The 25,608-nt window shown below is 42.8% G+C and overlaps 1 protein-coding gene across 5 annotated transcripts; it reads left to right on the top strand.

The window, feature by feature from the left end:
- The first annotated feature begins 286 nt into the window (after positions 1–286).
- LOC120105898 (prolycopene isomerase, chloroplastic-like) lies at positions 287–25,398 on the top strand. Of its 5 annotated transcripts, none has more exons than XM_039118661.1 (8): positions 287–429; positions 3,684–3,737; positions 21,446–21,733; positions 22,965–23,156; positions 23,278–23,436; positions 23,946–24,182; positions 24,650–24,991; positions 25,114–25,398. In XM_039118661.1, exons 1-7 carry the CDS (start codon positions 370–372, stop codon positions 24,962–24,964), a joined length of 1,305 nt encoding a protein of 434 aa, XP_038974589.1. In that variant the 5' UTR covers positions 287–369; the 3' UTR covers positions 24,965–24,991; positions 25,114–25,398. The 5 variants fall into 5 exon arrangements, with proteins under 5 accessions (XP_038974589.1, XP_038974588.1, XP_038974591.1 ...); XM_039118660.1 differs by having other exon boundaries at positions 288–429; positions 24,650–24,972; XM_039118662.1 differs by having other exon boundaries at positions 419–524; positions 24,650–24,972.
- Positions 25,399–25,608: the final 210 nt, after the last annotated feature.

Below are 25,608 nucleotides of genomic sequence, written 5' to 3'. Positions count from 1 at the left end.
GCTATATATATATATTATAAGATATTATTTGACAAAAAATTATTCAAATTATCATATATGTCCATGATATCCTTTTATTTATTTATTTTAGAACATGTTTTCTTTATGAATCAATATTTTTTGGGCATTTTTCAATTATTTTATCGGTGTGCTTTCTTTCTTGCTCATCTCTGAACTCAAATTATATGAATTGCATGTTCATTTTGTACACCGTCTTTGTTAGGACATTGCTGTTGGACAGTTTCTGGATTCTGTCTTGCGTAATGAATCTATAACTTATCTTCCATTTGAAAATGATATTTTTCTCATGAATCTTAGGTTCTTGATGCATTGGGTGAGTCAGTTCCGTGTGCATCCTATGACTCATGGATGGTGTACATACCTGAAGGCGAGTTCTTGTCACGAATAGGCCCCACAGAGTTTCTCAAGGTGATAGTGCAGTACTCAATGTTCTTCACCTTATTGCCTTTTATTTTCTCAAAAGAGAAGCTCATCCAAAGCTTAGCACTCCCCCCTCTTTTATGGTAATTTTTTCAATCTTCTACTGGCTGTAAACAATATAGAATTATGTGAGAAAACTTTAGCAACATTTATTCCTGATATAAGCTGAGCTGTAGGATAACACAATTTATGTAATGATTGCTACAATAATTTTCTTTGTGTCCGTTTCCAAGATTCAGAAATCATTATTAGAAAGACCTTGTTCAGTCTATAATTGCAACATGTAGATCTGCAGATCACGTAAGAAATGGAAGCATCATCTGCTGTATAAAATAGATATATATATATATATATATTTTGTTCTATGTGTGTATATTTGTATATATGCATGCATGCATATGTTATGATTGTTACAAGATTTATTCTTTGTGTCTTTTTCCAGGATTCAGATATCATTTATTGGAAAAATCCCATTCAATCTACAACTGCACCATGTAGATCTGCATGTCATGTAAGAAATGGAAGTGTCATCTGCCATATAAAATAGATTATAGGTTTTCTTCTTACGGTGTGTGTTGTGTGTATGAGTGTAAGCATATGAGTTAGGTGGTCCTTTTTTATGAAGGAGAGAGGTGGTGGTTGGAGGTGGGGGATGGGGGGAGTAGTATATGGATGATATTATTTAGGTGAATTAGGCCAAAATATGAATTATCACAGAGGAATTTTACATAGTGACATAAGATTGGGTGTGTGAGGACTCATACGGGCATGTAGTAGTCCCATATCGGCTATACACTGAATAGATCTTGGGTACTTATACAAAGCTAAGGGACCTACATAATACTTTCTAGCTAGCCTTTTAGGTCAGGTCTTATGTTGTTACAAATAAAATTTTTGTGAACTCAGCTGATAGTCTTTATGGACTCAAATAGGTCCATTGGGGTTGACCACGTGCTAATAGTGGTGTTTGTGATTGGATTTAGATTTTTAGCATGATAAGGATGCTAGGGCTCAAATCAGAGGAGTATGTGAGGACCCATGTGGGCATGTGTTTAGTATATGGATGATATTATTTAGGCGAATTAGGCCAAATATGATTTATGATAGAGGAATTTTACATAGTGACATAAGATTGGGTGTGTGATGACTCATGCGGACATGTATTAGTCCCATATCGGCTACGCACTAGATAGATATTGGGTATTTAAACAGGACCAAGAATCCTAAGTAATACCTGCTGGCTAGCCTTTTTGGGTGAGGTCTTGAGTTGTTATAGGGTGTCACACTTTCCTCTATCAGACAAAGTCATTATTGAATAGTTCTTTGCATTTGAGATTATGCCAACATCCTAGGTTAATCCTAATAGATGATTAAAGATGATATTTTGAGCAAAAAATTGTGTTTGTCATAAATATAACCATCTAAAATGATTTATATGCAAATGTAAGAAAGCAAAATGTTATGGGAAATGGCGTTGAGTAGCCTCCATAAAATGGTGTTAATTTGGACTTTGTCTGGTGTCTAAATAATATATCGCCCGTCAATTATGTATAAAATATAGAATAGAATGCAGACTCCTTTGGGCTAGCTTAACTTCCCATTTCTCTTGCAAGTATTAGCGAGATATGCAAGTCTAACAAGAGCCAACGATCTCTACATTTCATTACAAGAGCCCTTTTGCTAGTAAATCCCCCCACCCGCCGCACCCCCCCCCCCCCAAAAAAAAAAAAAAAAAAAAAAGAACATGCATGTTTAGTAAATGGTTAGAAATGTGTATTATGTATACAAACTAATGATGAGGTTATATTTATGAAATCTACTGTAAATAATCTCGATACATGGGATCACAACCATCCATCAAATTCTCCTTTTCAGCTCTGCCATGTGCATTGCATATGCCGAAATTTACTTTTGCTTACTCTAGAATGCTAGCATGAAATTTAGGTTTATGTTATATAGCATACATTGTGCAATGAAGTGAAAATGACTAATTTGACATATAAAATAGAAGAATCACCATGGGAGTAGTTTAGACTTTAAGTGTTAGGAATAACGTAGATGCAGTATGTGGTTGTATTGTTCCAAGTTAAGGCGAAAACATACAAATCTGGATAATAAATGGAAGTTATTAAATGGATTAAAATTCATGAGCATAGATAACAAAAGGAGCAAAAGAGGGGGGAAAATTTTATGAGAAATGTTAATTACTTTCTGAGCACATCTATAGCTGAAAAATCACTAGTTCCATTGCAAAAGTTCTCAAACAAAGTGTATAGCCCAGCCCATCTCTCTCTATCGCTCCTCTCTCTCTATTTCTTGCTTGCTTACACATGCATGTGCATATTTATGTACTTTAGTATGTGTCATTTTATGTATAGATTAGCCTGTTATATGTTTTTAAATCTAATTTTGAAAATATGACTATATACACTAGCTTTAGGTCATTTGTGTAAGCAAAAGATGGAGATGAATGAATAAAGAGGCAGTTAAGCAGAGAAGATAAAGTGCCATCTTGTTATATATCTAGCAGTCCTTTCTAGAATTCTGGACTGTAAGACTTTAAATGATCCAAATAATGAAAAAATAATTTATGCATATATAGGCATACCAGTAAAATATTGGACATTTGGACTTTCAGAAAAATTTGGGAGCTAGCATTCATAGCTAGCTCATCTCGTAGAATGTATGAGTATGAACCGTAGTAGCTATACATCCTAAAGTTCTTAGAAGTGATTAAAACAGAGCATATTGTGATATATTGTAGTATATATTAATACTGTGGCAAGTGGTAAGTATTACTTAATTTCAACCCACTTGTCTATGTTTTTGATGATTTGTGCTTAATTTTATTAGTTTGACTATCAAACAAATAGGATGAAGTAACAGCTTTGACCAAAGTAAACTAATACCTATGATATGTTCGCTAATCAATTTATCAGCTTCTTGCCAATTCTGAGGCATTGTTTTCTTCTTTTTTAAATAATTTTACAAACTAGCATGGAAGGCTTGCCATTGTTCATTCAGTAAAATTATTTGTATCCAATGAACTTGGCCTTCCAATGAAAGAAGATAAGTTTATGATTTAGAAAGTATGCTTTAATTTTTTTTCTTCGAATGAAGCTTCCTATGATAAATTTCTTGGTGATAAGTTTTGCTTAATCATACTTGAACTCCTATAGTTTTACTCTTGGTAACATTATGTCTTTAGCATGCACTAATTTCTTCTAAGTGATTTCTTACAGGACCTTGAGAAGTATGTAGGTCTTGAAGCTGTCCGTGAGTGGAAAAAGCTTCTTGTGAGTATGAAAGGAGCCTTTTGAATATATTATTTTTCTTTCCCTAACTGAATCTCTATTTATTTCTCATGGAGTTGTGGACTTCTACCTTATCTCTTCTTAAACTTTTCTTTTTGATTATTTGAGCTCCATAGCTCCCAAATGAATTGATATGCTAAGTTTTAACGTACATATATTTTATGTGTATCATGATCTTCACAAATGATGTTAATTTCTGTCATGCCTCGAACCCGCCACTCGAGTCGGCCACGTGACATGGCCGCACACTCCCTAGGGCAGGGCCCTAGGAAATATGCTAGGACAGATGAACAATATCCACATAAATACCAACAAATAAAATCAAATCAATCCAATAAAACCACTAACCTCAAATAATCAACTAGTTTAATTACAAAGTTTCAGATGTCCATCGATATCAGCAAAATAAAGGAGATAACTAGCTAACTAACTACTAGTTGTGCAAACTCAACGTCCCTCCTACCCGAAACTATACTTTTTGTGACTGAAAAAAATACAAAGAAGAATATGAGCTTTTCCAGCCCAGTAAGAATTTCGAATCGCTACACCATAAGTAATAAGAAAATAATCAATGAATAATATTGGATAAAATGAATACTATATTATTACTCGGAAAGCTCATACAAATAACATGCACATAAGCCCATCTTATCAAAAAAGCATATATATATATATATACATATATATATCTCAAATTTAACCAACAATTTTTTATGTCATGCCATTCGTTTCTCATTAACTTGATTTTCAAATTTCATAGCAATATTTTTTTGGTTTTGGGCAAACCAAGATCATGACCCAGTCCAAGACTGCTAAACAAAATCGTTCGTGTAAATCCGTGGAGCAAGGTCTGCCATATCGACCGTATCGACGTACCGGTTGGCACCGGTACCGGTTTGGCACCGGTTTCAACCGGTGCCGAATCAGCCAAGAAAAATCGATGGAGCGGACGCGCGGCCAAGGAAAAAAAAAAGCCAACGTGCGGACACGCGCACAGAGGTTCGCGTTAAATGACCCACGTAGGGCATCCCGCGCGGGGTAGCGTGCCCACGCGGGCGCGGTTCCTAGCGCGGGTATCGCGTGCGGACTTTTTTTTCTTTTTTTTTCCTTTTTCTTGTCCTTCTCTTCCTCCTTCCCGAACCTTCTCTCCTTCTCGCCTTCTCCGCTCTCCTCCTTTCTTCTCCTCTCTTGCCCCTTTCTCCTGCGAGCAAGGAAGGAAATAAGGAACTGATCAGGAGGGGGGTAATCCGCGAACTGCGAACCGGTACTTTTTTTCTCTTCTTCTCCTCTCTCTTCTTCTTCCTCTTCTTTCTTCCTCTTTCTTCCTCTTTCTTCCTCTTCTTTTCTCTTCTTCCTCTTCTTCTCCCTACGAGTGCGAACCATTTTCAAAGGCTGTACTGTACCGGTCACGGGCGGCACTGGTACGGTACGGGCTGAACCGGTCCGTACCTTGCCGTGGAGGCTATCCCATGCATAAACTCGTGGAGGCTATTCCACGTGTAAGCCCGTAGAGGCTATCCTACGCATAAGCTCGTGGAGGCTATCTCATGACGAGGTTGGTTCAAGTTATATTTTATCCGTCTGATTTACATTTTACTCTTGTCAAATTAGTTTTCACTTACACAGTGCATTTCTCTCAAATTCAAGATATCTTTGTCCACATACTATCACACACCAAACCAAATCTATCGATGTAAATATCTCGATGCAAATCTTACGCTTTAAATCTTATGATGCAAATCCAACGGTACAAATCAATAAACATGTATATATATTTATATTGGTGACCAAGTATAGAGATTCTTACCTCTATTGAAGATCGATTAAACATAGCAATCACTGACCTACTTCACGATCTACGAGCTGGGGTGTAGAGTACCCTGATCAGAACTTTCTTCTGCAGATGACTCTCCTCCTACAAAATCAAACTCGATTATTACAAAAAAATCAAACAGTGGACTAGTAACCTAGACTCGGCGTCCACCAAGGGTCTATCTCTAGGTCCCTCAAATCCCTTCTACCACTTACTCGGATCAACTCATGAAATAAGAATCAGACTAGAGTACAGGTAACATAATAGATATTAGTGATGATAAAGTCCAGTGTTGCTCGGCAAGGATCAAGGTGAGGGCCAACACACTGCACAACAACAAGCAAGATTCAAGATCCCTTTTTACCAAGGGTCGACCAGATGTTCATTGAGGAGGCCAAGACCCTCCTATAGGGCTCATAAGACAAGGAGAGGGAGAAGAAATCAAAGAAAGAGAAACAGGGAGATTAGAGAGAGGGATTGGCTTTCTCTCAACTTTTCTTTTTCTTTCTTCTACTAAGACCTAAATCCTCAACCTTATGAACAAATGAAGGAGGACTTGGCTGATCAGGGCGGTTTGATAAGGCGGCAGTCGGAGGCGGCGATGGCGGGTGGTGGAGAGCGGCGGTGTTGGCCGAGGAAAGGGATGTTTTCTGCCAAAATAGAGAAAGAAAGGGAGAGGGGCAGCGCCCCCAGCTGCCTTGGTGGCAACCCCCATGGCCCAAGGGAGCTTCGACGGGGGAAGAGGACTCATTGACAAGGGGTGGAGGAGGTGTTCTTCGGCGGCGGTGGCGATTTCCGGCGTATCCCGATGAGAGAGGAGATAGTTCTCGGAATAGAGGAGGAAAGCAACCAAGATCTAAAGAGAGAAGGAAGGAGGTTTTGGGTGGTGACGGTCGATCGGGGTGGCATGCTGGCCACCAGGGAGGAAGGAGGGAGTAGGGGTGGCAAAATATGACCCGACCCGCCAACCCGATCCGTGTTCGACCCGCCATAAACAGGTTTGGGTTTGGCCTAAACAGGTTCGGATCGTAAACAGGTCGACCCATTTAACCTGTTTATTAATTGGATCGGATACGGGTTTTAAATGTCTGATCCGTTTAAACCGTTTAACCCGTTTAACTGTTGGACAGGTTAAACGGGTTAAACGGGTTAAACATGTTAAACAGGTCTAAACAGGTTAAACAGGTCTAAACAGGTCGGGTCGGGTTGGATAAACAGGTTACCTGTTTATTAAACAGGTTAAACGGGTCGGATCGGGTTACCTGTTTAATAAACAGGTCAGATTCAGGTTTGCAATTCCTGACCCGTTTAATAAACAGGTCGGGTTCAGATTTATGGTTTTCTAATCCGACCTGTATTTGACCCGACCTGTTTATGCTTGACCCGACCCGATTGCCACCCCTAGGAGGGAGGGAGAAGGCGGGGTGGTGAGTGGCGATAGATCGATCGAGGAGAAGAGGGGTTTATATACAAGCCGTAGGAGAGGGATAAACTCGGACGAACAGCGGCACCGGCCGACTGTTCGCCAGTTGCAACAGTCTCCAATGGCTGGCGGCCGTTTGCACCGGCTGCGCCTCCCTCGGCCACACCTCAACGGTGGCCGTTTAGGCTGCTTGGAATAAGGGATCGTGATCCCCTGTTTCAATCGCTTCTTTTTTTTTCTTTTTCGATGGAAGCTTGGGCTTGGCCAAGCCAAGTTAGGCCGGTTAAGTGGACCAGACCTTGATCGGGCCATCACAATTTTCCAACTTACAAATGGATTAAAGTAGTTCAGTAAATGATAAATTATATGAATTAACCTTTTTGGGCATAATTTATGCTTTTTTTCTCTCTCACACACACATGCATACTTGCATGCATTATGTGCACCTCATGTATGAGCACAAACATTCATCTCACCAACTTGGGAACATTTCATGCAATGAACGGAGAATGTTATCTCAAGCACAACTTTGTTATTTTGTATAGTTGCCAACAAAACTTTGGCCCTTTCAATATGAAGCAAAAAATTTTATTGTTTGTTTTTTTGTGGATGCCATTGGAAGTAAAATTAAAACCTTTTAATTACATCATCATCTATGGTTGTGCCTATTAGCCACAACCATATCCAGCTGATGCGGACACCAGTGCCAGATCATCTGTCCTCAGGTCTACGGTCGTCGTAGGAGGATAGTCCAATACTCCAATCAGTTTGATTTTATTTCACTCGGGTCTATGGTCGCCGTAGGAGGATGGTCCAGCCAATTTGATTTTATTTCACTCGGGTCTATGGTCGTGTAGGAGGATGGTCCAGCCATGGGGTGATTTTATGTTATTTGGCTTATTAGGGTATTTGTTATTTGACAGTCTTTAGGATTTATTTTGGTATTTTGTCATCTCTTAGGGTCTTGTGAGTTTAGTTTCTTTTAGGGGTCTTTAGCATTTTCAGGGTCTTATAAATATGTTGGACTGTACACCGTTTAAGGTATGCTATGAATAAAATTATGATTCTTTCTTTTAGCTCTGATGTGAAATCCCGAGCAGGGCTAGGTGTGATTTCTTCTCTTTCCTTGCTGTCCAGCATCAGCATTGGTATCAGAGCTCGGCTTCACAAAAAAAAAAACTTTTGAGTTGCTGTGGGCCTTAGCTTTCTCGTGGGCTCAGGCTTCACACGAGGAAGCGTTGGCATCTCCTTCCCAACCGAGAAACGGTCCCGATTCTTTTTTCGAGCTGAAGTCCCCAAACCTTGTGTGCATCCTCTCCTTCCGACGGTGCACGAGAAGGAAACAGGAACCCCTGAGGCGGTCGCGACTGGACGCGACGCCTCCTGTGTTCCCGGGTTCCTGCGGTGGCTCCCGATGAAAGGAAGGGGAAAACCTTCCCCTAGCGGCGTCCGTCGTTCGGATCCGAGAAGAGGAACACCGTTGTCCCTCTCCGAGCGCCCCATCGTCCTCAACCGCCCGCGCCCCCACGTGCCAGTTGCTGCGGAAGCCGGCGTAACCACCTGCAACAACCCACAAAGAGGTACGTAATGGTTTATCGGGTCGGGTTGTGCCCGTTAGCCTGAATCCTTTTGGGTTTGATTTAAAAAAAATCTGTATCGGGCGCGTAATGGGTTACCGGAGCGGGTTGTGCCCATTAACCTGAACCCTATCGGGATCTGAGTTTAAAAAAAGAAAAAAAAGAAAGAAAGAAAAAAAAGAGTACTACTCACCTTCTTCCCCAAGACCTCCACTGCAGCGTCGCTTCTGCCTTCGTTGCATTTGCTGATGCTGTGATCTGCGTGACTAACGCCGGTTCTCCCCATCTTCGGTGTTGGATGGAGGGACACAACCCCCTTCGCTCGCCGCCCCGAACCCTATCGCTCCTCCCCAAAACTCTCTCCCTTCCCCTTAAAGGGTTAAGGCGTCGAACCCACCGCACCCAACCCTCCCTCAAAGCCTCCACCGCACACAACCCTCCCTCTTTTTCTATTCATTAGGCCGTCGCCGAACTCCGCTGCCGGTTCCTTCCTCTTCTTCTCCTTTCCCCTCCTCTCCCTCTACTCTTCTTCTTTTGCGATCACTCATCACGGCATCTCGCCCATCCCCAACTCTCCCTTCCTCTTCTCGTCTCTTTGAGGGTTCGACAGTGAAACTATTGCACGCCACCACCACACTCGGTCCACCCCCCCTCTCACGCCTTCCAATCCCACCCCCTCTCATTAGGCCCATACTGCACACCCCTCTCATCAGGCCCACACCAAGCAACAAACCCCCTTCACACCGTCACGGGCCCACCCCATAACCTCTTAGCAGGCCTGCCCCTTCCCCTTTTATTTAGGCCCATCTGGCACCCCTCGCCCGCCACTTCCATTAGGTCCATCAGGCCATCCATACTTCCACCCCTTCTTTTCAATTGCAGGCCTGATAGGCCCACCACCTTACCTGGCTTTGCCCCATTCTTCTAAACCGAAGGCCCAACGAGTTGCCGAGATCAGGCCTGTTGAGTTGCTGTGATCAGACCCGATTTGAGCCATTTGATGAGCCCACTTGCTGCGACCGCGCTTCTGATTGTCGCCCCAGCCCAGGTCAGATCCCTATATTCATGAAAAATCTATTTATTCGTCTAAATTCAGCATCGATGAACTCTTGTGTGCTCTATTGATTTTTTCTACTGTGAATTCAACACACATGCCTCAAACAACCTGAGAAACCCTTGTAGTGGCCCCTTTTTGTCATTAATTGTAGGGCTGCCTAATCTTTGGAAGTTCTTCGAGGCTCCATGATACCCTGCAACACAGAAATACTGTCACTATTTGACTGCAATTACTTTCTTGCATTTATTATGTGATCCTCTTCTTGTTTTCATTTGCTATGGATTAGCTTTCTGTTTATATTGAGCATATACATTGCGCTCTAGGCATCATTTTCATGCATTAGGTCTGTCTAGGAACTACCACTGTCTTAGTATTGTAGGGCCACACACAACTTTGCACACTCATTATATGCATGTTCGTAGTGGTCGTGTTGTCTCCCAGTTAGAATCCCAACTTACCATGGATCCCAACTTTGAAGCCTTGCTAAAGGCTGTCCAAGACTTGACCACAGTGTCCACCCAGGCCAACGCCCGATTAGATTTCCTTCAGAGGATTATGGGATCTAAAGAAGGTAGTTCCTCCCATTTAGAAGGCTTAGAGATCGAGGACGAAATCCTAGACCATCTAGGATGTAGGCTCATGTGTGGCGCATCCAAAGGAAAACCAGCTCAAAATTCAGTTTCTGCAAGGCTGGGGTCGACTCATGGAAAGCTGGGGTCGACCCATGAAGAGCTGGGGTTGACCCTAGTGAAGGAAGGGTCGACCCATGAAGAGCTGGGGTTGACCCTAGTGAAGGAAGGGTCGACCCCAAGAAGTCATAGGGAGACGACAGAGAGCACTTCTCTGTCGATCTCAGGTGGGGTCGACCCCTAACAGTCAGGGGCCCTAACAGTCTGGGGTCGACCCCAGTGAAGGAAGGGTCGACCCCAGGAAGTCACAGGGAGACGAAAGAGTGCTGTTTTCTATCGTTTCAGGAAGGGGTCGACCCTTGGGGTCGACCCCAGTGAAGGAGGGGTCGACCCCTGTCTGTGAGGGGGTCGACCCCTGATCTGCAGGGGTCGACTCCAACGCCGTGCCAGGCGTGCCATTCAATCAATGATGGGAATTTTTGATCTTTGACTGGCTTAGGGACTTCATGATTTATGTTCCTAAGGGTCTAAGTCATTCTTGGGCTAGGTTTAGACTCAATGGAAGAGAGCATATAAGTCATGGACTTGGGTTGAGTGCTTTCTAATGTGGCTTAGGGGGAGATTGAGTTGGCTTGGGATTAGACTAAAATTGAGAGCCTATATAAAGGCTTGATGTAATCAGTTTTAGGGTTATCACTTGTATTATTTCCTGAAGAAATAAGAGCCGCCAGAAAACTTTCTCCCACGTTCTCTCCTCTTCCTCTTCTTCTCCACGAAAACCCTAGTTTGTGATTGTGATTCTTCATCTCTTCTTCCTTCTTTCCCCACGCGGCCTGGCGTCCTAGGGGACATCCTAGGTTAGCGGATATCAGGGATCCACATGCTTCCCCACAGCGCCAACAATTGGTATCAGAGCCAGGTTTTGGCGTAGGAAAGAAGAAACGAAGGAAAGACATCAAGAGGAAAGCAGTCCGCTTATCTCCCTTCAAGGTGATTTCTCAAATCAGATTTGTGTTTATTTGTGATTGTGGTCTGGCCAACCATGAACAATAATATGAAGGTGGAGTTTGAGAAGTTTAATGAAAGGAAAGCTTCTCTATGTGGAAGGTCCGGGTGGAGGATCTCTTGGTGCAGAACTATCTGGATTCGGTCTTGGAGGACAGGCCGGAGGGTATGACAGAGAAGGAATGGTTTTCTTTGGAGAAAAGGGCTTGCGCTGCCATCAGAGGATGCTTAGCGGATTCAGCCTTGTACAGCGTCCTAGAGGAGAAGACACCCAAGGGATTATGGACAAAGTTGCATACCATGTATATGGGGAAGAATATGTGCAACAAGTTGATGTTGAAGAAACAATTGTACAGCCTTCGGATGCATGAAGGTGGAGATATTGTTCTTCATATTCAGAGGTTTGACCAGGTTTGCAATGACTTGCAGACCCTTGGGGTGAAGATGGAAGAGGAGAATAGATCTCTACTCTTGCTTTGCTCGCTGCCTGGTTCTTATGATCCTTTGGTTACTACTTTGCTGTATGGGAAGGAGACGCTGAATTATGAAGACATAATTTCTGTGCTAAGGTCCAATGAGCAAAGAGAAAGATTGATAAAGGATGGAGTTCCTCAGGAAGGTCTTACTGTCGGAGAGAGGCCTGGGAGAGGGAAGGAATGGAGCAAGCAAAGGGGACAATCAAAGTCCAAGAAGGGCAAGAAAGAGTTCAGATGCTATAAGTGCAATGAAGCAGGACACTTGAAGCAGAATTGTCCGCTTTGGAAGAAGCTTCAGGGAGAGAAGAATGGCAAGGATTCAGTTAGTGCCGTGGCTGATCTCAAGGTGGAGGATGACCTTTTGGTAGTTTCAGATGATCACAGGAACAACACGAATATCTGGACAATGGATTCAGCTTGCTCTCATCACTACACACCAAATCGGTCTTGGTTTGCTACATACACCAAAATCGATGAGGGGAGTGTGACATTAGGAGATGATCATCCTTGCAAGGTGGCTGGCATTGGGACCATCAAGGTGAGGATGTTTGATGGGATGGTGCGGACTTTTACCAATGTAAAGCACGTCCCGAATCTGAAAAAGAATCTAGTGTCACTTGGCTACTTGGAGAAGAATGGTTACAACTTTAGTTGCCGTTCCAGGAGTGGTATTTTGAATATATCCACATGAGCCATAGTTGTGATGAAGGGGAGGAGGTTGGAGAATAATTTGTACAGAATGGAAGGGTCCGTGGTGTGTGGGGGATCCGAAACAGCAGCAGTGGCACAGGGCCAGCAGGAAGCATATTGTTTGTGGCATTACCGCTTGGGTCACATGGGAGATCGTGGTATGAAGATGCTGAGCAAAGATGGACTGATATCAGATCTGGATGGAGGAGTTCCAGAGGTGTGTGAGCCTTGCCAGTTAGGGAAGCAACACAGGGTGAAGTTTTCTACCAGTACTACACGCAGCGGTGGTCCCCTGGAGCTAGTGCACACGGATGTTTGGGGACCGGCCCCGGTTATAGCCAGGAATGGGGCAAGATATTTTCTAACTCTTATTGATGACTTTTCAAGAAGAGTTTGGTTGTACTTCTTGAGGAAAAAGTCAGAGGTCTTCTCTAAGTAAGGAGTTTCTGAAATTTTGCGAAGATTGTGGGACCAAGAGGCAATTTTCAGTGAGGAAGACTCCTCAACAGAATGGGGTGGCCGAAAGGATAAACAGGACTCTCATGGAAAAAGCTAGATGTATGAGATTGCAGGCAGGGCTTCCCAAGGTGTTTTGGGTGGACACAGTAGACATAGCCTGCTACTTGGTGAATTGATCTCCTCATACAAAGCTAGATGGAAGGGTTCCAGAGAAGCTATGGTCTGGAAAGGTGGAGGTTGGCCATCTTAGAGTATTTGGGTGGACGGCATTTGTGCACATTGATCCCAGTGAGCGGAGCAAGTTGGATGCCAAGTCACGAAAGATGGTGTTCATAGGATATCCGCGTGGAGTCAAGGGTTATCGGCTGTGGGATCCCTTGGAGAAGAAGACTACTATCAGTAGGGATGTGGTCTTTGATGAGAATTGAGTCCTAAAGATGCAAAGGGTGAAAGAAGAGCGGGGGGAGAACCAACAAGACAGGGTTGGACAACTAACTTCTTATTCAGTTTTACCTTTTGCAAGTGCACCAGAAGGACATGAAATTTAGGTGGAGCACCAGTCAAAGGTGCCTCCACATGTGGAGAGGAGCGAGATGCTAACTTGGAGACGAGATGTGCAAAGGAAGGAACAATATCCCAGCAGAAGCATCGGAGTCACACTGCACAAGCCTAAGCGGATTGTGAAGCAGCCGGAGAGGTATGGTTTTGGCGAAACCATGTCTTATGCATTGGTTGTTGTGATGGAGACCCGGAGACCTATGAGGAGGCACTGGCACGCTAGGATAGCGATAGGTGGGTCCAAGCTATGGCAGAGAAGATGCAGTCTCTTCAGAAAAATTAGACTTGGCGGTTGGTGCAGTTGCCAAGTGGAAAGAAAAACCCATTGGAAGCAAGTGGGTGTTCTAATGCAAAGGACTTTCAGATAGAGAAGGCATCAGATACAAGGCCAGGTTAGTGGCTAAGGGATACTCCCAGAAGGAGGGCATTGATTATAATGAAGTATTCTCCCCAGTTGTTCGACATACTTCTATTCAGATGCTGTTGAGCATTGTTGCCATTCAGAATTTGGAGTTGGAGCAAATGGATGTTAAAACAGCTTTCCTCCATGAAAATTTGGAGGAGAAGATTTATATGGAGCAGCCAAAGGGGTTTGGTGAGCCAGGGTCAGAAGGAAAGGTTTGTTTGCTGCAGAGATCACTCTATGGGTTGAAGCAATCATCAAGGCAATGGTACTTGCGGTTCGACACATATGTGAGGAGCATTGGCATGACCAGATGTGAGTATGACCCTTGTGTCTATGTGAAGACTCTTGAGGATGAGTCTAGATTATATCTACTCTTGTATGTAGATGACATGCTGATTGCTTGCAAGAGTAGAGGAATTGTGAAAGACTTAAAGGTAGCCTTATCTCGGAAATTTAAGATGAAGGATTTGGGTCCAGCCACGAAGATTCTAGGCATGGAGATTCTCAGGGATGGAACCAAGAAGGTGCTGCATTTATCTCAGGGAGGTTACATCAGAAAGGTATTGCGGAGATATGGCATGGATGGAGCGAAACCGGCGGCATTACCAATAGTCGGTCATGTCAGTTTTTCGAAGACAATGTCACCACAGACTGAGGCGGAAGCTGAGGAGATGAAGAGCATTCCATATGCTTCAGGAGTTGGGAGTTTGATGTATGCCATGGTCTGTTACCAGATCTTGCACATGCAGTTAGCCAAGTCAGCAGGTTCATGGCTAACCCTAGCAAGGAGCATTGGAGAGCACTGAAAGGTTTTTAGATACTTGGTGGGCACAGTTGGAGTTGGTATTTGCTATGGACAGGAAGGTAGCAAGGAGAAGAATTCCAACATGACCAAGGAGAACTAGAGCCGGATGATTGGTTTTGTGGATGCTGATTACGGAGGAGATATGGACACACGACGTTCTACCACAGGTTATGTGTTTTGTTTGAATGGAGGTCCAGTGTCATGGAGATCAAGCTTGCAACCAATCACGGCATTGTCTACAACGGAAGCAGAGTATATTGGCATCACGGAAGCTGCCAAGGAAGCTCTATGGTTGAAAGGATTGGCATTGGAAATGAGATTTGCACAGGAAGCTGTCAGGGTGCAATGTGATAGCTAGAGTGCATTATGTTTGGTTCAGAACTCGGTCTATCATGCGAGGACCAAACATATTGACATCAGATACCACAGGATTAGGGAGTTGGTGGAAGAACGTGAAGTGGAGCTAGCCAAAGTTCATACGAAGGAGAACCAGGCAGATACACTGACCAAGACTCTTCCAAGGGATGGCTTCCTTAGGTGTGTGACGCTGATGGGATTGATGGACCATGAGAAGCTTACAGAGGCTTTGGAGCGCCAAAGTGGAGATTGTAGGCTCATGTGTGGCGCATCCAAAGAAAAACCAGCTCAAAATTTAGTTTCTGCAAGGCTGGGGTCGACTCATGGAAAGTTGGGGTCGACCCATGAAGAGCTGGGGTTGACCCCAGTGAAGGAAGGGTCGACCCCAAGAAGTCATATGGAGACGACAGAGAGCACTTCTCTGTCGGTCTCAGGTGGGGTCGACCCCTAACAGTCAAGGAAGGGTCGACCTCAGGAAGTCACAGGGAGACGACAGAGAGCTGTTTTCTGTCGTCTCAGGAAGGGGTCGACCCCAGTGAAGGAGGGGTCGACCCCTGTCTGTGAGGGGTCGACCCCTGAAGTATTGGGGTCGACCACTGATCTGCAGGGGTCGACTCCAACGCCGTGCCAGGCGTGCCATTCAATCAATGATGGAAATTTTTGATCTTTGACTGGCTTAGGGACTTCATGATTTATGTTCCTAAGGGTCTAAGTCATTCTTGGGCTAGGTTTAGACTCAATGGAAGAGAGCATATAAGTCATGGACTTGGGTTGAGTGCTTTCTAATGTGGCTTAGGGGGAGATTGAGTTGGCTTGGGATTAGACTAAAATTGAGAGCCTATATAAAGGCTTGATGTAATCAGTTTTAGGGTTATCACTTGTATTATTTTCTAAAGAAATAAGAGCCGCCAGAAAACTTTCTCCCACGTTCTCTCTTCTCTTCCTCTTCTTCTCCACGAAAACCCTAGTTTGTGATTGTGATTCTTCATCTCTTCTTCCTTCTTTCCCCATGCGGCCTGACGCCCTAGGGGACGCCCTAGGTTAGCGGATATCAGGAATCCACATGCTTCCGCACAGCGCCAACATAGGATCTGTGCGACAGGGCCACCTTGACCCTAATCGCTTTCCAGGCCGCCCTCTAACCTATCCTAGTCAAAGAGGACCGGTGCCATTTCCTAATGTTGATAGGGGTTATTGCTACAATGTAGAACCTAGAGAGCCTTGTGACCATAATGAAGATGTGATGAAAGGCATCCGGGTTGAAGCTCCCACCTTTGATGGTCGCCTTGACCTAAAAGTCTTCTCAGACTGGTTGCACGAAGTGGACTTCTTCGAGTGGTATAATTTGTCTGAAGAAAAGAAAGTTCGGTGTGCCAGAATGAAGCTCATCGATCGAGCTATTTTTTGGCAAAACACTGAACAACTCCTAGCTAGGAGACGTCAATCCGCCATAACTGATTGGATAGAAATGAAAGAAAAACTTAAAAAAATACTTGCCTTTTAGCTACCAGGATGATCTCCTTGACCGATGGAATAACTTAAGACAAGGCACCCAATCAGCTGTTGACTATATTGCCCAATTTGATGAATACATGATGCGATGTAATGTGATTGAGGATGAGAGGATGTTCGTAAGCCGGTTCCGAAGAGGTCTCAATGATGAACTCAGGAGAGAACTTGTCCTTCGAGAAGTGTCTACGTAAGACCAGGCTTATACATTCGTACAAAATTATGAGCAGGTCTCCAAGTCCATGTTTGTGAGGTGTTCTGAGACTCGGGGCACTTCCAAGGGTACTAATTCTTCGAGGCCCAGACCTTCTGTGAGCTCCTTTACCCCTCGACCCCTTCCTATTGCCCTTATCCCATCCCCAACTCTCCCTCCCTCTTCTGTCTCTTCGAGGTGTTTCGACATGAAACCACTGCTAGTGCCACCACCACACTCGGTCCCCGCCCCTTCACACCTTCTGATCCCTGCCCCCTCTCGTTAGGCCACACTCGCACATCTCCCTCTTATTAGGCCCACACTGCATCAAACCCCCCTCACACTGTCACATGTCGGCCCACCCCATAACCTCTTAGCAGGCCCGCCCCTTCCCCTTTTATTCAGGCCCATCAGGCATCCCCCACCCGCCACTTCCATTAGGCCCATCAGGCCATCCATACTTCTGCCCCTTCTTTTCAATTGTAGACTCGACAGTTCCACCACCCTACCTGGCTCCGCCCCTTCTAAATCGAAGGCCCAACGAGTTGCTGAGATCAGGCTTGCTGAGTTGCTGTGATTAGATCCGATTTGAGCCATTTGACGAGCCTACTTGCTGCGACTATGCTTCTGATTGTTACCCCAGCAGGTTAGATCCTCCTCTTCCTAGAAAATTTATTTGTTCGTCTAAATTCAGCATCAATGAACTCTTGTGTGCTCTATTGACTTTTTTTTTCTGTGCATTTAACACACACGCCCCAAACAACCTGAGACACCCTTGTAGTGGCCCCTTTTTGCTATTAATTGTAGGGCTGCTTAATCTTTGGAAGATCTTCGAGGCTCTGTGATACCCTGCAATACACGAAATACTGACACTATTTTGACTGCAATTACTTTCTTGCATTTATTACGTGATCCTTTCTTGATTTCATTTGCTATGGATTAGCTTTTTCGTTTATATTGAGCATATACATTGCACTCTAGGCATCATTTTCATGCATTAGGTCTGCCTAGGAAACCACCACTGTCTTAGTATTGTAGGGCCATGCACAACTTTGCACCCTCATTATATGCACGTTTGTAGTGGTTGTGTTGTCTCCCTGTTAGATTCCCTACTTGCCATGGATCCCAAGATCGAAGCCTTGCTAAAGGCTGTCCAAGACTTGACCACAATGTCCACCTAGGCCGACGCACAATTAGACTCAATTGAGGCTTTCCTTCAGAGGATTATGGAATTCAAAGAAGGTAGTTCCTCCTATTTGAAGGGCCCAGAGATCGGGAGGACGAAATACTAGACCATCTAGGATTTGTGCGACAGGGCCACCTTAAACCCTAATTCCTTCTTAGGCCGCCCTCTAACCTACCCTAGTCAAAGAGGATCGGTGCCATTCCCTAATGGCAATAGGGGTTATCGCCACAATGTAGAATCTAGAGAGCCTTGTGACCATGATGAAGATGTGATGAAAGGCATTCGGGTTGAAGCCCCACCTTTGATGGTCGCTTTGATCCAAAGGTCTTCTCAGACTGGTTACACGAAATGGACCATTTTTTTAAGTGGTATAATATTTGTTTGAAAAAAAGAAGGTCCAGTTCGTCAGAATGAAGCTCATCGGTCGAGCTAGATTTTTCTAGCAAAACACGGAACAACTTCTGGCTAGGAGACGTCAACCTGCTATAACTAACTGGATAGAAATGAAAGAAAACTTAAGAAAAAATACTTGTCTCTTAGCTACCAAGATGATCTCCTTGACCGATGGAATAACTTAAGGCAAGGCACCCGATCAGCTACTGACTACATTGCCCAATTTGATGAATACATGATGCGATGTAATGTGATTGAGGATGAGAGAATGGTCCTAAGCCGGTTTCGAAGAGGTCTCAATGATGAACTTAGAAGAGAACTTGTCCTTCGAGAAGTGTCCATGTTAGATCAGGCTTATACATTCGTACAAAACTATGAGCAGGTCTCCAAGTCTATGTTTGTGAGGTGCTTTGACATTTGGGGCACTTCCACGGGTACTAATTCTTCGGGGCCCATACCTTCTGTGGGCTTCTCTACCCCTCGACCCTCTCCTGCTGCCCCTATCTTAGCCGAGACACCAAAGGCAAGGGAGTCCTTGGTGAGCCTCCAAAACCAAATTTCAGAATTCAGTACTATAAATGCTTAGGTTTCGGTCACGCTGCCTCCCAATGTGCTAATAAATCTTTAGTTATTGATTAGCAAAAGCAGAGAGGTGATACAGATGACTTGGAGGAGCAAGTCTATGAACCAAACATCGATGAGGCAAGGGAGTCCTTGGTGAGCCTCCAAAACCAAATTCCAGAATTAGTGCTATAAATGCCAGGGTTCGGTCACGCTGCCTCCCAATGCGCTAATAAATCTTTAGTTATTGATTAGCAAAAGCAGAGAGGTGATACAGATGACTTGAAGGAGCAAGTCTATGAACCAAACATTGATGACATTCAGGACATTGATGAAGAGTGTGATGAAGGACCTGATATCCTAGAATGCATCCTCACTACATCTATATCATTTGCACCTTTAGAGAGAGAGAGAGTTTGACCAGTCCATCATGAGTGCAGTCAGATGTGCCCTCGCACAACCCAAAGAAACTGATGATTGAACAAGAACCTCGATTTTTCATACTTATATTAAGTGCAGAGAGAGATTGTAAGGTCGTCATCAATAGCGGGAGTTGCATTAATGCAATATCCTTCAACATCGTCTTCCGCTTGGGTTTGACTCTCGTTCCCCAGCCACAACCATATAAGGTCTCTTAGATTGACACAACTTCTATGCACATCAAAAAAAGATGTCTTGTGCCCATTCACATCCTTTCTTACAAAGACGCCATATGGTGTGATGTAATTTCGATGGATGTAGGACATCTAATTTTCGGAAGATTTTGGCTGTTCGACTTTGATGTCACCATCTATGGTCGATCCAACTCTTGTTCTTTTGTGTTCGAGGGCAAAACAATTAAACTCAATCCGTTGCAGCCCGAGGCACCTGATAAGAACAAGAAATGCGAAGTGTCAAAGGACAAGGTTCTCCACATCCTGCGTCTCGCTGAATTTGAGCGAAATGTGTTCAACGAATCTTTGGCGTCCACTCTATTTGTCCAAGAAATTCACCCCCATAATTTAGTCAACAGGTCCATAGGTAGGAGTCCATTTGAGGTAGTGCATGGTTGTAAGCTAGGAAACCTCCATATCTCTTACCCATGCCTCCCCAAGTTAGGATTCCCAAGTTTGCACATGCATTTTCACAAAATATTCATGAGTTGCATCAGAAAATTCACAAGTGCATTCATGCTAGTAATGCTCCCTATAAAATGCAAAGCTGATTCCCACAGGCGTTCTAAGAAATTTCAAACTAGGGATTGTATAATGATTCGTATTCAGCCTGAGCACTTTTCTTCTGGAATCGTTAAGAAATTACAGTCTCGTAGTACTGGGCCATTCAGGGTGTTGTACAGGGTTGGCACTAATGCCTATGTCATTGACCTCCCATCTGATTTTGGTACTAGCCCAACTTTTAATGTTGAAGATTTGGTTGCTTACAAGGGCCTACCGACAATCTTCGATGACCCTTTTGCTGAGCCCCCTCCTGAGCCTGATGATTCCCCTATTACTGATCCCATACCAGCTTCGATTCCTTTACCTCTCCACCGAGCACAAAAAGAGCATGTTGATGCTATTTTAGACGATTAGATAGTTTTTACCAGTGATGGAGGCATCCAGTGCTTCTTGGTTTGTTGGCGAGGATGACCAGAGTTCGACTCTATTTGGATCATGTGTGAGAAGTTTCAACGGGTTAACCCGGACCTATTGGAGTTCTACCAGAGCTACACCGAGTTGCGCTCGTCAAGTCGATTTCTTTCCACCTGGGGAGAGCTGGTGTGGACATCAGTGCCAAGTCATCCGTCACTCGGGTCTATGGTCGCCGCAGGAGGATGGTCCAACCAGTTTGATTTCATTTCACTCGGGTCTACGGTCGCCACAGGAGGATGGTCCAACCAATTTGATTTTATTTTGGGGTGATTTTATGTTATTTGGACTTATTAGGGTATTTTGTTATTTGACAGCCTTTAGGGCTTATTTTGGTATTTTGTCATCTCTAAGGGTTTTTGTGAGATTAGTTTCTTTTAAGGATTTTTTGCATTTTCTGGGTCTTATAAATATGTTGGACCGTACACCGTTTAGGGTATGCTATGAATGAAATTGTAATTCTTTTCTTTTCTTTAGCTCTGGTGAGAGACCCTTAGCAGGGCTAGGTGCGAAGCCTAGTTCTTTCTTCCTCCTTCCTCCTCTCTCAGTCTCTATTTTTTCTTCTCTCTTCTCTTCCCCTGCTGTTCGGCATCACCAGCTGCATTCATCAAATAAGTAAAATTCTAGATGGTTGCACATAAATACATAAATTGTACATTTTTATGTAAATGCATACATAAGCAACTTCATCCATACAATGCATGTACATATGCACGCATGTATGTGTATTGTATGTGTTTGAGTATCTGTTCTTGTGCGAGCACGTGTATATCATATATCTGTATATCCTTTTGTTTTATCTGTCATATTAATTGCCTGCTTAAGAATGATGATAGAACTGCATGAATCAAGTTTTGTTAATTTGTCTCAACATGCTTTTGTTACTTGAATGCCAATAATTATGTTTTCCAACAAATTTTGTTTCATCATACATATTTCAAATAAGAAATGGAATTAGTCAACAGGATGTGGTTCTGCCAATGTCGGCTGCTGCAACAGCTCTTCCTCCTCTTTCTATTCGAGGGGATTGGGGTGTTCTCTCGACAGCAGCAGCTAGATATGCTCCATCTTTATTGAAATCATTTATCCAAATAGGACCTCAAGGAGCTCTAGGTGCTACTAAGCTGTTGAGACCCTTCTCAGAGATTATTGATTCACTGGAGCTGAAAAACCCTTTTATTCGTAATTGGGTGGACCTGTTGTGCTTTCTACTTGCAGGGGTCAAATCTAATGGGACACTCACGGCGGAAATGGTAAACTCAATTCTTCAGTTATTATCTATGGTCTTTCAGAACCTATGTGCTGATTTTTCCCCCAATTTTTCCTTCATTAACAGTAAGATTGTCATGCAAAAACCTTGGCTTTTCTCAAAACTTCATAGGATCTAACATGATTGTAATATGAGGCCTACTTAACCTCTATTAAGAGTGATGTGGGGACAGGAAAGATGATAGTGAAAGATTCCAGAAGTGATAATGCCAAGGAAGCTCCCAATTTTTCAGTTATAGCCTTCAACATTCTAAATGAAAGTAGTGGCTGTATGTTAACTACTATATGATGGATAAGTTCAAAAATGGACAAGGCAATAAAATCTGATTGAGTTATTGCAAAAATTTGTAGCAATAAAAAATGTTCGTTGGAGATCAGTTGAGGATTGAAAACTGCTGTCACTGGCCAGGGTCCGGCATAGGAAACCCTTGCACACCCCAATTTTAGCAAACCAGGCTGAGTTGTCCTGTATCATGTTGTATTGAGGCGTTCTGCCCCGAATCATTCTGTATCAAGTCATATTTAACTTGCACTGCTTGGTAAACCTTTTTCTTTATTGTTTTGCTCATTCGTACTGAAAACAACTAACGCTGTTTCAGCCTCCTATTGAGGTATGTATCTTATCAGCTGGTGACTGGTATGAGTCTGTACTTCAATGTTTAAATCCTTAGTCTGTAGTATGTGGAAGCAAGTCTGGATGTGGTTGTGACTGAGTGGGGTGGGTGTACCATTCCTAGAAGAATATGGTAGCTAGTAGTATAAATTACATGTCACTAGCAAACAATTAGCAAAACAAAGGCATGAACTATTGACTTTTGAAATCACACATATCTAGAACAACTTTATGGAAGTTTGATTATGTTTACTATATTGTGTTATATTGAACTCAATTAGTGTTGACATATGGGTGATAACTAGACAGTTTCTTTTTTGTAAAAAAGATGTTGATTAAAATTTGGTTTTCTTCAGTTCTAAAAACAATCATCAGGTAAGATTAGAGTGTCCAAATAATATAAGCCAAGTTATTATCAATCAATATTATTTATTTCTTTATTTATTTGTTATTTACATGTTGATATCTACTGGTTTTTGACTCCAGAAGGCCCTAATTATCTTATATAATCATGATTGCTAGCCATGTTATGCGTTTGCATTTTACTTTTTATTTGTAGACTCATGCTTTTTATTTTCATTGTACTCCGTTGCACTTCTCAGGTTTATATGTTTGCAGAATGGTATAAACCAGGGTGCTTGCTTGAATATCCTCTTCATGGAAGTGGGGCAGTAGTAGATGCTCTTGTGCGAGGAATGCAAAAATTTGGTGGAAGGCTTGCATTGGGTACTCATGTTGAAAATATTCTGGTTGAAAATGGTCGAGCTATTGGCGTCAAGTTAAGGAGTGGACAGGTAAGTGTTCGTCATATATGTTTCCCTTAATTGTCTGCACCTAGGCTTTTCATTTGGGTTTTATGCAATTTCTGGGAATGGTAGCTGCTGACTAGTTCATTGGCGTTGATCTTTTATGTAGATTGTACGTGCCAAGAAAGCTGTTGTAAGCAATGCATCTATGTGGGACACTTTGAATTTGCTACCAGCAGATGCCATCCCAAAATCTTACCAAACTAAAGTTAAAGAAACCCCACAATGTGAATCATTTATGCATCTCCACTTGGGTTTTGATTCACAGGTCAGCTGAAATTCCTTTCCTTTGTGTTTGAAACTACATTATGCATAAGTAAGTGATTTTTTTCCATTTCTGAGTATTTTACTGGAGAAGCAAAAATTGATGCAATTTCTTCGTAGAGGATGACTGACCCAAATAGTCTTTTCGATTCACCATTGTACAGCAAAGTACTAGCCAACTAATGCTACTTGATAGCATTTTCCATCGTGTCTTAACATTGAAATAAAAAGCTAGTTGTCTTTTTAATAAGATAATCTCCTTACCAAAATTTTCTGAAAAATAAAAGAGCAAATTTGATGGGTCATTAGATGGCATTTCTGTTCCCTGCAAAAGTTCACAAAGATTGTGTTTCAACTTTCAATGCTGGACATCCTTCTTGCTATCCATTTAACAAAGAGCTTCTGTTCCCCTCTGCAAGAGATTTACACAATTGAATACGTCTTTTTAACTTTTCTGCATCTTTGGCTTTATTTGGTTCTCCTGCAAAGCAACTAATCACATGTAGTTGACAGGACATCCTGGAAGGCCTGGGAATCCATCACATAGTTGTTAATGATTGGAGCAGGGGTGTAGATGCTGATCAGAATGTTGTCTTAATTTCTGTACCTAGTGTGCTCGGTAAAGACTTGGCACCCCCGGGGAAACATGTTTTGCATGCTTATACTCCAGGAACAGAACCATTTGGCTTGTGGGAAGGGCTTGATCGTAGAAGTGCAGAGTATCGAGGACTCAAAGCAGAACGATCAGAGGTATAGATATTTGATCCTAGATCATTACTTCATTTTTCTGTTACTTCTATAATCACTTTAAGGTCAAGAAGTATTAGAATTTTCTAAACCACTCAAATAGCTGACCTTGAAGGCATTGTATTTCTGTCTGTCATTATGTTTTTTAATCTGTTTGTTCTGTTTATAGGTAACACATTTATAGCTGTAAAAAGCCTGACAGTTGAGTTTAATTTGTTACTCATCCCTTCGACTTCCTATAGCATAAGCTTCCTTGCCAACTTCACATACTTTGATGGTGATTCTTTACTTGCAAGATGAATTTCACTAGATTAGGTAAACAGGGAAGTTTAAGGTTTCCATGGTTGACTTGAGACATAAACTGCTTTAGAACTTTTGTGACTGATCTTCTTGTTTAAAATATTTAGTCCAGCTGAAATCAATCCATCTTCTTTGTTTCCTTAAGCTGTGAATGGTTCTTTTGGTCTCAGGTAATGTGGAGAGCTGTTGAACGTGCTCTGGGTCCTGGATTTAGTCGTGAAAATTGTGATGTGAAATTGGTAGGAACGCCACTTACTCACCAGAGGTTCCTTAGAAGGAATAGAGGAACATATGGCCCAGCTATAAAAGCTGGAGAAGCCACGTTTCCTGGTCATTCAACACCCATCCCACAGCTCTTTTGTTGCGGCGATTCAACTTTTCCAGGAATTGGAGTTCCAGCAGTGGCAGCTAGTGGCGCTATAGTTGCCAATTCTTTGGTATCTGTTTCACAACACTCTGAGCTTCTTGATGCTGTTGGAATTTGATTGCCATGGTCAGCATACAGCTTCTTTGTATGTTATTAATGTCTGTTCCTTTTGATATACTTCTCCCAAGCACTTTTAATAAATTCTTTTATTTTTCAAATAATCTCTACTGCTTTGCATGCTAAGCTATCTAAGATTTCTGACTGTAGTGGTGCGTCATGGACAACAGCAGACATAAAGCCAGTTTGTAGAGGTTCATGATTGACAGCACTTGAAATTGGTGACTTGGTAATGGCAATGTAAATTTCTAAGGAGAGGCTGCAAAAAACCCTGTGGCGGCTTTTGAACTTCTGTATTATATGTGCAATTTGTTTGGACAACAGACTGGTTATATCAAAAAATACACATCACAAACACTGTACCATGAATTCTCAAAAACATTGTATGTTGGAGATACTATGATCTACTAATGCAAGTTCAGATTGCCCTGACTCTCTTGTCAATCTAGGTGAGAGTGTGCAATGAGAATTTGTGCCATGGAGTGTTCTATAACCATAACTAATGATCTTGGTCCTACCTATGCAGACAAGGTCTATGGATCATATTTCATTGACCATTCCCTTTATTCTTTCAACGCCTTTCTCACGAAATGAACATTCCTTTCACTCCCCACTTTTGTCACAGGATAGAACAAAGCATTTGCT

The sequence above is a fragment of the Phoenix dactylifera genome, unplaced genomic scaffold (assembly GCF_009389715.1).
Source record: "Phoenix dactylifera cultivar Barhee BC4 unplaced genomic scaffold, palm_55x_up_171113_PBpolish2nd_filt_p 000389F, whole genome shotgun sequence".
In the NCBI taxonomy this organism is placed as follows: domain Eukaryota; kingdom Viridiplantae; phylum Streptophyta; class Magnoliopsida; order Arecales; family Arecaceae; genus Phoenix; species Phoenix dactylifera.
Note: the sequence above shows the minus strand (reverse complement) of the source record. Positions and strands in the feature narration are given on the sequence as shown.